The 12,988-nt window shown below is 41.0% G+C and overlaps 1 protein-coding gene across 4 annotated transcripts in view; it reads right to left on the bottom strand.

Moving 5' to 3' along the window:
- Positions 1 to 340: 340 nt before the first annotated feature.
- The window catches only part of usp6nl (USP6 N-terminal like), a 121,423-nt gene continuing 108,775 nt past the window's right edge, over positions 341 to 12,988 (bottom strand). For 3 of the 4 annotated variants that reach the window (XM_055653422.1, XM_055653425.1, XM_055653421.1), the window contains exons 14-15: positions 11,781 to 11,933; positions 342 to 3,616 (exon numbers count right to left, since the gene is read on the bottom strand). In XM_055653422.1, the coding sequence (XP_055509397.1) occupies positions 2,112 to 3,616; positions 11,781 to 11,933 (1,658 nt within the window). In that variant the 3' untranslated portion in view covers positions 342 to 2,111. Of the gene's footprint in view, positions 3,617 to 11,780; positions 11,934 to 12,988 lie in introns of all 4 variants that reach the window. The other variant, XM_055653424.1, reaches the window with a different exon arrangement.

The raw sequence follows: 12,988 nt of genomic DNA, 5'->3' as shown, positions 1-12,988 counted from the left end.
ACTTTCTCTATCATAAGGTCATAAGGAATAGGGTAGAATGAAGCCATTCGGCCCATCAAGTCTACTCCGCCATTCAATCATGGCTGATCTATCTCTCCCTCCTAACCCCATTCTCCGGTCTTCTCCCCATAACCTCTGACACCTGTACTCATCAATGTACCTTTCCTGTCCATGTCCAAATGCCTTAAATCATTTCCAGTAGAGGGGATGCAACATGGAGGTGTGTATGGTGAACAGGGCTGGCAGCTTGGACAAGCTTATCAGTGCCACCACAGTGACAATGACTGCATGGTATATAGGTCATGCAGTCAGACTGGAAACACATCATTGCAGTAAAGATAGTAAAACACAGGAAACCAAACTTGATCAAATTATTTGTTGTAACATTAAAAAAAAGTACAGTCACGTCAAAATAGAATACAACTATAAAACTGCTGCAGATGCCTTAAGAAAATAGTGAATATAAATTCTACAGTATTTACCAATGTTGATGCATATATTTCAGAAAGCAGGTTCCATACCACTTATAGTTTACTATACAGCAAGTGTCCATATTAAAGACTCAAGATTAAGACTTAAAGGATTATGACAAATAATTACATATTTTAACGATATTATTTGAGTTTGTCTGCAATTGTTTCATCAAGCAAAGAGTTAAGAAATTAACTTTCGATTTATTCAGATCAGGATGTATCTAATATATTGATAATTTAGTTTGCACATTTGAGGTGTATATATATATATATTTATATACATTACACACATATACAGACAATAGTGTTATTTTACTTACACGGAATCAAAGCCAGTAAATGGTTCAGTGTTTTTAATTATTTTACATGTTTTCACACCAGAGTTTTATCTGCTCTGCTGAAATTTTTCAAAGCCTAAATGACTGCCGCTGCAAACAGAGGTGTACATGGAAGCAGTTGTTTCTGCTCTTTTCTATTTAAAACCATTAAAAAGTCAATATAGCATTTTCATTATGGAATACTTGGGCGTAAATCGGGCCAAGTCGCTTAAAAAGAAAAATGGGACAACAGCCCCAAGACAAAACTGCAAAGCAAACTGGTCCAAAACCCACCTGGTCCCAACTCGAACACCTATTGGTACCACGACTTGCCACCGAGAGAATGTGTTATTCATTATCAAGCAGTCTGCAATTCCAGCACTGTTTCTACCATTTCACGTGTTAGGGCAGATGATTCCTATGAATGTATTCAGTACGAACGGGTGTAATTGACACAGTAAAGAGTAAAAGATTAATCTGTTATTTTACAATAAAACATTTTTCTGCAAATGATCTGTCCTGATGCACATGGCTACCATTAAAAGTGAATTGAAAACAAATGTGTACTGACATTAGAAAATACTTGGTATTTTTTTCCTTTTGTTGGGACTTCAATATTTTATTCCTATCAACTCAAGTGTAGTGGCACTGACTTCTCTGCAGTCTTCAATATACCTGTGCAAGTGCAGGAAGAAAGCAAGTAGTCGGGGTTATTGCCAGCATTATAAATGCCTGCCCAGTTTTGCCTCAGGGGAAATTCGACCCAGTTACCCTTCCTTGGAAGTTACAAAGCAAAAGATCACAAGAGTGACCCGGAATAATTCATAACATTCTCCGAGATTTCTGACCACAATCTGCAAAAGTTATTGCTCAATCAACCTTCAAAATTGTCATGTCAAGGTTTATATAAGCGACAATCCAGGGTCAACCTACATTATCAGTGGATGCAGAATATCGACCCGTTCTTGAAATTAAGCGACCTGTGGTACATTACTGAGATGTTTGCTTCAATCTTCTGCGCTTGGGTTCAAATCTCACTGCCCCCTATTACTCGATTATAAACTGTGCGAGCTCGACAACTTTAAACAATGAGGTGAGTAATCATTTTCACGTGGCTTGCTGAATTTGTTAATTTTAGTTTAACAAAGAGAAATACCTTCTGTACATTGTTAGGAATTCTTCAATTATTTCAGCCTGTGCTATACACCATTTCTTTTGTATAACGTTTCTTTTGAATACAGTGAAGTCATTTCGAAAGTCAGGTAATTTTCTCTTTCATTAATGCTCTTCACTCACTTTGGAGAAGGGGGAAGCAGGAGTCCTAAAGCAATACTGACTCTGGGATGGTTCTTCTGTCCGTCTGAGGGTTTCCGAAATGCTGGGGACCAGTCGGAGCTGGATGTGAATGTTGTGTTTGTGCATGTGTGTCAGAGTGTGGTGATGTTCTACTATAGATACCGCTGCCACTTGCAGGAACGCCCGGGTAGCTAAACTCGGGGTGAGGAGTCTGCTGTGCATTGTGGAAGCTCGGCGACCTCTGCATGTTTCCTCTGTACCTTAACTCAGCTTCCTGATTCCACTGTCGTTCATATTGCTCTTGCCTCTTTTTGTAGTCGTGTTGGTACTCTGGCGAGCGCTGCTGTGCGCCGAGCTCAAACAGAGCGGGTTGCCTTACGTAACTGGTCGGGTTTCCCGAATCATATTGTACACTGTGATCTAAAGGCCGTGCCGCAGTTCTGAAAGACGAAGAGTTCGAAAATTGACGGCCAAGAGTGTGGGAGTTCCTACTAGTCTCGTCATAGTTTGGCATGTGTGCTACCTTGTTAACATACGGTCTACTGTCATGGCTTTGCCGACCGGCAGACATATTGTAACTGTACTGTGAGAACACAGGCATGTCTTTAGCTCTAGTTGGTGAGTACTGAGGTAGACTACCATGGTACCCAGGAGGACCAGAGTAGGATGGTGGCGAAGAAGGCTGTCGTTTTATTAAAGATCTTTGGTTAGAACTTACTGATGAAGAATGAGTCCGTGAAGGCCTTTGTTGATAAGTTGCACTAGCATTGACTGCCTTACTTGAAAACTGTACAGGTGAGATCTTTGAGGGACTGGTAGCTTCCTTGGAGTGTGCATTATTTTGTGCTGTACTTGATTCCCCATGTTCAACCATGTCCTCAGCGCACGTCTCGTATTCATGATCAACTCCAGGAACATTGTCATATTCTGAAGCATTCGAGTCTCTCTTTGTTTCGTCGACTTCAATAATCAACCCTTTCGTTCTGCCGAAGAACACGTGCGCCTCATCTGGACTGGAATGGGAGCTCGATGCATTGTAACTTCCAGTTCTGCCCCTGCCATCCGCAGAATGTTTTGAAGTCGAATCTGAAGTTTTCTGACCCGAAGGTTTGTTCCATTTTGGTGCAAATTCCTTTCTGACACCGGGATTTGCATTTGAGTTCTGGTTAGCAGTGGCATTGCTCAGCTGTTTGGGGTTGGCGTGCACCAATGCACGCTGCGTTGGCTGCCCTTTTTGTTTGAGCTGATCAAGGTCTGGCAAAACCTTCACTTTGCCTCCCTTATTTTCCACGAAACCTGCCTTTTGGGATTTCACAGTTGGCTTTTCCAAGGGGCTCTTCTTGGGCCTAATGTCAGGCTGCTTCTCTTGCACTTTCTCTGGTGACGCCTTCTTATCTTTCTTCTTCGAGGCTGGTGGGCCTCCTTTAATTACATTGTTCTGTCCATTGGTCAAGTGATTGAGAATGGGTGGCTCTTGGTGCTCGGCAGGCATTTGCCCAAGAGATTTCTGTGGAAATTCTTCAGGTTTAGCTGAAAATGTACAACACAGAACAATGCTTAGAGAAATCGTACCTTCATTCATATATTTTACACAGAGAGGAATAGATCGGGTAGACGAACTGTATTACTCAAGAGTATGGGAATCGAGAATCAGAGGACATAGGTTAAAAGGTGAGGGGGGGGGGGAAGGTTTAATAAGAACTTGAGAGGTAACTTGTGTACATACAGGTTGGTGGGTGCATGGAATGAGCTGCCAGAGGAGGTAATGAGGCAGGTACTATCACAATGTTTAAGAAACATCTATTCAGGTACATGGATAGGACAGGTTTAGAGGGATATGGGTGGGACTAGTGTAGATGGGACAGTCATGGGTCAATTGGGTCGAGGGGCCTGTTGCCATGCTGTGACTCTGAGGTAGATACTATTTCTTTGCACACAAGAATCAAGTGTGTTTTATAGTTATATGTTCCGAAATATAACAATTAAATTCTTACTTGAGGTAATCCGGATAAGAAATACCTAATATTGATACCAAAGAAAGCGCATACAAGACTAAACATTTTACAATTTAGCACAATGTTTCCAAACTATTTACCCGAGAGGGAGCGGGTGGCGGCAGGTTGGAATTGCAGAAAGATGCTATATATTGTTTACAAAATACGTCAATGCATTTGGACTATGTCCACACTTCTCTCCTGTTTCTTGATCTCGCTATCTCAGGAGACAAAAATCAGATCAAATATATCTCCAGTAAATAAAATCAGAAAGACCAAGGGAGGGTGAAGAGGGTGGGGCGGGACCTGTGATTCAAGAAAAAGGTCCAGCATGGTGGTGCAGTGGTAGAGTTGCCGCCTCATACTACTAGAGACCCTGGTTCGATCCTGACTATGGGTGTTGTCTGCACGCAGTTGGTCCATTCTCCCCCGTGGGTTTTCTCCGAGATCTTCAGTTCCCTCCCGCACTCCGAGGAAGTACAGATTTGTTGGTTAATTGGCTTGGTGTATATAAATATAAAATTTCCCCCAGTGCGTGTTGTACAGTGTTAGTGTGCGAGGATCGCTGGTCGGTGCGGATCTGGTGGGCCGAAGGGCCTGCTTCCGCGCTGAATCTCTAAACTAAACCAAGTTCACAAAATGAAGTCACGTCAACTGCAACTGCATCAAGATTTTCAAAGGGAAAATTAGTATAGTATATTATTATTTGTATGACTGACTTGGCAAATGAAATTCCTCATATGTTGCAAAACATACTTAAGACAATAGACAATAGGTGCAGGAGTAGGCCATTTGGCCCATCGAATCAGCACCACCATTCAATGTGATCATGGCTGATCATCCCCAATCAGTACACCGTTCCTGCCTTCTCCGCTAATATCCCCCGACTCCGCTATTTTTAAGAGCCCTGTCTAGCTCTCTCTTGAAAGCATCCAGAGAACCTGCCTCCACCGCCCTCTGAGGCAGAGATTACTTGGCTAATAAAGTATTACTAAAGTAATAAAGTACTAATAAAGTATTGGCTTTATTACTTGGCTCATAAAGTATTATTGTGATTGTGCAAGAACAAATTTAATTCCATATTTCAATTTTTTAGGGAATTATTAGCAAATTTCTGTTAACCGTACGGCCATGATGTGGGGTCGTCTGTCTGCCTGCCTGCATCAGCTGTTAGTGCATTCACGTCTGTAGCACACAAGGGTATTTGGTTGAGACCCTATTGAGATTGGCTACAAATCAAAAGCTATACAACCAATGATGCACAATAAAACACAAATTTTGGAAAGTGCAGGCATCAACTATTGCCAGCAAATGGCTCAACAAAAATAATAACAGAAAATGCCAGAGAGAGGGAGAGAGAGAAAAAAAGAGACCAAACTGAGCCAATATCACAGATGGATGACTGATGAGACTGATCAGCTGTTCATCTGTGATACTGGCTCAGCCTGTTTTTTTCATTCTCACTGGAAGTGGAACCAAACCCAGCCTGACCATGCTGGGCATGTCTCCCTGCCCTGATTTTGTATCTCCTCTATACATTTGGCTCTGTTGTCTCCACCAGGTTATTTCCCAGGATGGCATATGATGAAAGAATGGATCGACTGAGCTTATTTTTACTGGAATTTAGAAGGATAAGAGGCGATCTTATAGAAACATATAAAATTATTAAGAGATTGGACAGGCCAGATGCAGGAAAAATGTTCCCCATGTTGGGGGAGTCCAGAACCTGGGGTCACAGTTTAAGAAGAAGGGGTTGGCCATTTAGGACTGAGATGAGGAAAAACCTTACTCCCCAGAGGGTTGCGAATTTGTGGAATTCTCCGCCAAAGAAGGCAGAGGAGGCCAATTCACTGAATGTATTCAAGAGAGAGTTAGATATAACTGAATCAAGGGATATGGGGCGAAGGCAGGAACGGGGTAAAGATTCTGGATGATCAGCCATGATCATCTTGAAGGCGGTGCTGGCTCGAAGGGTTGAATGGCCTACTCCTGCACCTATTTTCTATTTTTCTATGTTCACACCCTCCAACCACTCCCATTCACTCATTGGCCATTATAGATACAGCATGGACACAGGCCATTCGGAGTCCACACTGACCAGCGAGATCCCCACACACTAACACATTCCTACACAACTGGGACATATATATTTATACCAAGCCAATTAGCTATAAACCTGTACATCTTTGGATTGTGGGAGGAAACCGGAGCTTCCCGGAGAAAACCCACGCAGGTCACGGGGAGAACGTACGAACACCGTACAGACAGCACCCGTAGTTAATATCAAACCTTCCCAAGATCCAACAAAGGATCTTTGATCTGAAACATTAATTCTGCTTCTCTTTGCGAAAACTCTGTTTGTCCTTCTGCATATTTCCAGCATTTTCTGTCCTTTCTTAGATTTCCACCATCTATAGTGTCATTACATGGGTCAGTGTTGAACATGCACAATCTGTGCTGGGCTTTGTTAATAATCAACTGCTGTTCCAAATAACTCATTTTATGAAGAACTACCTAGTTAATACATCAGATATTTTGAAAGATGTTTCTTCAATGTATTGTTGCATCAATTTTTAATGCTCGTTCTGTAATGAGGTTTCATGGGATCTATTATTTTGTAAACAACTAAAATCTGACTACATTTTACCATAAAGAATCAGGACAAACAACAATTTTGTTAATGAACCTGCAGCAACATCTAATGGAAGATTATCAAGAGGTGATATAAAATTATAAATTCTGGAAACGCTCCACTGACGTCTTCAAAAAAAAAATAATTAGGGAAGGTGACTAGATAGAGACGGGCTGCTGAGAAGCTTGGTGAATCAGTGCGCTGAGTTACTGCTCTTGTTTAAACCAGAATATTATTTTTTTGCTAACACAGCTGGATCCTCATCTCAGACAGACTACCAAGGCAGACACCAGTTGGAGGCAGGGAAAAAAAAAATTAAATGAGAACCGAATCCAACTGTGCTGTTCACATGGGCTCATTAACACACACCCCTCGTACAGACTACCTCAGAGTGATGATATCACAGGAGCTGCCATGTCTCATTTCAAGGAGGTTTGGGGTAATGGTCTTTGACACAGGTCGAAGAGAAGATTAGGTTTAGGGCTTAAAAAAAATAAAAATAAATTTAAAAATTCAGTAGACAATAGACAATAGGTACAGGAGGAGGCCATTCGGCCCTTCGAGCCAGCACCGCCATTCAATGTGATCATCCCCAATCAGTACCCCGTTCCTGCCTTCTCCCCATATCCCCTGACTCCGCTATTTTTAAGAGCCCTCTCTAGCTCATACCATACCAAATCATACCAGAACTCTCCACACTAAATTCTTTAAACAATCTCTAAGATCATCATTAACTAATCAAGAATGATTTCGGTCTATGTCTATTGCGTTAGAATCAGATTTCAGACCATGAAACTCCTTGAGCGGTTTTGCCGCTATGAAAACATATTTATGAGTTATGTAAGAAAATGTACATGCCTGGATCATTAATCCAGAGGAATATCTGCAATTGCTCTTTCAAACAGACTATATGAATGTTAAAGAAAGCACATTTTGCCCAAAGACTTAATGGTTAAACACATTTTGATAAAGATCTGCGTTTTATTAAAATATCATTGAAAGGAGATTACACAGGTTGCAACCAAATTATGTATTTGACACTTGAAGCTTGTTACCTTGTATTAGTTCATGAAGGAACTGCAGATGCTGTAAAATCGAAGGTAGACAAAAGTGCTGGAGAAACTCAGCGGGTGCATCCGCACCCGCTGAGTTTCTCCAGCACTTTTGTCTACCTTGTATTAGGTTCTATGGAATTCACAGCCATGCACTTTAATTGACCTTACATAGCAGCAAAACCTGTGTTAAAAACCAGATATCCATATAAACCACAACTCCAAAACTGTCAATTACTAATTTGAGTGCTGACATTTTCAATAAAAGGGATTGTGCAAAATAAATGCCTTGCTTCCCGAGTAATCCGTGAACTTGATGGGGAGACAAGAGAAAGGATACAATACAATAGGGGGGGGGGGGATTCTAAAAGAAGCCAGTGACAGAAAGACACTAAGCTGTCTACCGAAAGATACTAACTCTTGAAGCTAGTAAACCTTTCAGTGTGTATTAGCAACAGAACACAACAGTATCCAGAAGAGAAAACTGCAGCCCAGCTTCACGTGATCCTGCATAAATTCATACATCTTTTCCCTACATTAATTAAAACTTGTTCCCAAATCCACAAATATAAAAATGGATTTGACATAACAAAATAAATCTTAAAACAGAACTGTCTTTTAAGATGATGAATCAAAGTGATGGGAGTCTAAACACCCCGTATAGCCCTGTCCCATGGTGCAAGTTCATTCCAAGAGCTCTCCCAAGTTTAAAAAAAATCAAACTTGTGGTAAGCACGGAGAATGAACGTAGCGGGTACGTCGGAGCTAGGGGACGTCTCTTAGCGGCTCGTAACGCTAACAGCAGGTACTCGGGAAGACTCGCTAATGGCAGGTAAGCATGGGAAGATTCGTGAAGATTTTTCAACACGTTGGAAAATGTCCACGAGAGCCCCGAGTATCGGCGAGTGGCCATTACCGTAAATCTCCGAGTTCGAATTGGGGCAAACTCACGAGAGCTCTTACAATGAACTCGCACCGTGGGACAGAGCTATTAGTCTAAATACATTCTGCTTCTGCTTCCATCCCTCCCTCAGCCCTGGCTCTCCAGTTGATATGTTGATGTGCGTTTTTAAATTTTCATTGATCACAGAATTTCTCACGACAGAGCGTGAGAAATTTATGATCAGAGTGAGAATTTGGCCAAGTGTGTGATTCTCACGCTCAACGTGTGACTGTTGGCAGCCCTGATCTTATGCAAAGCATTGCAGTTAAAGCTCGTTGGTGGGCTCTCCTTTCTGCTTTTCCTTGCAGACAAGGCAAGGGAACTATCAGGAAGGTCAACCCACTCAACAGTGCTAATGCAATGTTCAATAGCAACGTTCTCCACAGATTTAGAAATTATGAAGAGAATCATGCAAGAGAGGGTGGGAGCAAGCCAGAACGCCATAGAGAAAGATGCTCCACAAGCTGACGTGTATCGCTGTTCCAATAACTTAATGTCATTTTATTCTGTCTCGAGCTTGCTTGGCAAACAGATTTTTCCCCCAGTGCTACACAATGAGCTTGAGACAACATTTTTATTTTGCAAATAGTTTATCTCAGAAGAGCCTGCAACCTTTATATCTCCAGATAATATTGACTGGGGCAATCTTGAGTTTGATTTACTATCTTCATTACAAATAATGCCAGTTAGAAATAGCAAAGCATTCTAAAGTTCAATTGCGATATATATAATATTTGGTTTTGAATTTAATTATAACAAATCTATAGACAAATATTCTAGAATATTTCAAAGTCTTTGAAAATATATTAGTCTCAGTACCTCAATGATTCAAACCAGTGATTTGGAAATTAAAACTAACCTGCAGGTATAGGTTTAGCATTTTCTTTGATTTTGTAAGTTTAGTTTACATAGCAGTGCAGCTCTCTACCTCTGCTCAGGTAGAAATGATTGATATTTCATTTTCTCAATTTCATAACTGCAGGAAATTTACAACCCTATTTTTGCCCAAAACAAACTCTAGCAAAACAAATAAGTGGAGAATAATTGTTACTGTAAAGATGAAAGAACTCGCTCAGGCAAACATCCTTGCTCCCTTCCAACTCATCAGGGCCCTGGTTCACTTAGCTGGTTCAATTAATAATTTACTATATACATCTTAAAATATAGAACAGCCAAATTAAAAATGCAACGATAGACACAAATATCTGGAGTAACGCAGTGGGACAGGCAGCATCTCTGGAGAGAAGAAATGGGTAACATTTCAGGTCGAGACCCTACTTGAGACCGAAACAACCCCCATTCCTTCTCTCAAGAGATGCTGTCTGTCCCACTGAATTACTCCTGCATTGTGTTTATCTTCGGTGTAAACCAGCATCTGCAGTTCCTTTCTGCACAAATTAAGTATGCATTGGGGCATTAATAGGAATAACATTCTACAGTCCGTAAAATCTTTCTACAGTCCGTGTGGCATCACCAAAATCCCAACCATCCCAGTTTTAGTGCAAGGGGCTGTTTGCAAAAGAGATGCAAAGTGCTGGAGTAGCTCAGTGGGTCCAGCAGCATCTCTGGGATTAAAAAGGGATAGGTGACATTTCTGGTCGGGACCCTTCTTCCGACTGAAAAAGGATCACGACCTGAATAGACGCCCCTTTTTCTCCAGAGATGCAGCCTGACCCCACTGAGTTATTCCAGCACTTTGTGTCTATCTTTGCTATAAACAGGTCTTTGCAATTCCTTATTTCTACATCTTGAAAAAAAATAAATTGGTTTAGTATGATGGAAGGAGATGTGCTGTCCATGATGTTCTGGAGTTGGACCATTGGAATAAACGATATAGTGAATCATTCTGAAATTGTCGGTATAATGAACAACTCAGTAAATGAAACGCTGGTTGTAATAGTTCAGAAAAAGCAAAAGTCAAATGTATCTCTCAATTTTTCACTGCCATCTACTGGAAAACCACTGAACTGCTCAGCATACTACAATTATACTACCCAGGATTTAAGTGTGGAAAAAAAATTGAATATTTGCAACTTTCATATCCTTTCAATGGTATTTTCTACACATCTAAAAAATAAAATGATTAATGTGATCACATTGAATGGCTCGAAGGGCCGAACGGCCTACCCCTGCACCTATTGTCGATTATTTATTGTCATTTTAAATGTGGTTTTAATGCTCGTAAAGTCAAAATGATGAAGTAGAATTCCCAATAAAATGCAAATTGCTAAGGAATAAAGATGTATTAACATTTTAAGACATTGTAACTTGAATCTCATCCCAACTGCAGCAGGCAAGAAGTTACAAAACTGCATTGTGAAAATGTCAATGTGTACAAAGGAAACCCCCATGTTGTAGCCAATGCATCATATAACGCAAGGCACAGCCTTTTCTTTAAATCTCTTCAAAGAAACTAAAACAAAAAAGCATTCTATATATCATGATGTATAGCAGCATAATTTATCTCATATTTAGGAATATATTACTAAGTGTCAGCCTGTTTTAAAACTAGAAGGTATAGGTTTAAAGCAAGGGTTCATAACCTGGGTTAAATTTACCCCCAGGGGTAGATTTTTGCCTACCCAGGGGGGAAATTTGTTGATTCTGGATTTGTACATATTTTTTCCCATTGACTGACTGTGTTTGGTTCTGGTATACCGGTATCTGTTCATCATTAGTTGTTCATAAATAAATGAAATAACATTGTTATGTGCTATTAAAGTTGCCGGGGGGTAAACAGGACGAAAAAGGTTGGGAACCCCAGGCTTAAGGTGAGAGAGGAAAGGGGCCAGAGGGACAAGGTTTAACTCAGCTGCCTTTCACCAACTTCCTGAATTCAGAGCTCAATCACATGCAACACTAAAAACAGACTTTTGCTTATTAGATCATTTAACAAGTACTTGGTTTAATGTTCAATACTGATTAAAGGAGTAGCAGCGATCTGAAAATAATGCCACAGACACTCTATGCAAAAATGTACCATACAACTTTGCCCTAAATCATTACTCCTTTACTTGCAAGAAGTATAGAAGTGCAACACATTTCACACTAAGGGTTATACTGAAACACTCACCTGGTGGTGGCAAGTCCAGTTTACTACGCTTTAACTCAGACATGGAATTTTGAAGCTGATCCACAGCAAAGTCATCTTCGAAGTAGAAATCCTTGGCCAGAGATTCCTGCAGAAACTCTATCAAGTCTTCCATTGCTAACTTCAGCATATGTTCTACAAAAAGAAATAGATTTTTATTACAATTTTGAAGGGGATGGGATTTTCCTCCCTTCTCTGAGACATCCACTATTTTCCGCTCCATAATGCAAATAAGCCAAGCACTCTCAGATGCTCGGTCTGCTTTCTACTTTTTTCTTACCTGTAAGCAAAGGACGAGCCTTTGCCAAGAAGCTCTGCTTCGCTACATTATAGTAGTCAAGATCTCCACATGGGAAAAACACCATCATAAACATTTTAGGTAGACAAAAGTGCTGGAGAAACTCAGCGGGTGAGGCAGCATCTATGGAATCGAAGGAAATAGGCGACGTTTCGGGTCAAGACCCTTCTTCAGACTGATGTGGGGGTGGTGGGGGGCGGGAAGAAGAAAGGAAGATGCAGAGACAGTGGGCTGTGGGAGAGCTGGGAAGCGGAGGGGAAAGAAGGAGAAAGCAGGGACTACCTGAGATTGGAGAAATCAATGTTCATACCCCTGGGGTGTAACTAAGATACCATAAATATCATAATCATTTAGTTTAGTTTAGAGATACAGTGCAGAAACAGGCCCTTCATTTGGTACTTTACCAAGTAGCTGCTTGGGCAGAACGGTGGCGCAGCGGTAGAGTTGCTGCCTTACAGCACTTGCAGCATCGGAGACTTGGATTCGATCCCGACTACGGGTGCTGTCTGTACAGAGTTTGTACGTTCTCCCCGTGACGGCGTGGGTTTTTTCCCCCCAGAGATCTTCGGTTTCCTCCAACACTCCAAAGGAGTAGGTTAATTGGCTTGGTGTAAGTGTCAATTGGCCCTAGTATGTGTAAGGTAATGTTAATGTGCGGGGATCGCCAGTCGGTGCGGACTAGGTGGGCCGAAGGAGCAGTTTCTCTAAACTAAACTAAATACTTAAAAAGAATACAAAATCAAGCTATTAAGTATATTGCACGATTCTTTTACTTAAGAACCAACTAAAATATTTGTTTCAGCCAAATCTTTGAGATTCTTTGACCACAGGTTAGATCTTTAGCTTGAAATCAGTTAAATGATTGTGACAAGTCGCTGTTGTTTCTATATGT

The sequence above is a fragment of the Leucoraja erinacea genome, chromosome 22, assembly GCF_028641065.1.
Source record: "Leucoraja erinacea ecotype New England chromosome 22, Leri_hhj_1, whole genome shotgun sequence".
NCBI lineage: Eukaryota > Metazoa > Chordata > Chondrichthyes > Rajiformes > Rajidae > Leucoraja > Leucoraja erinaceus.
This window is presented reverse-complemented; position numbering and strand designations above follow the sequence as displayed.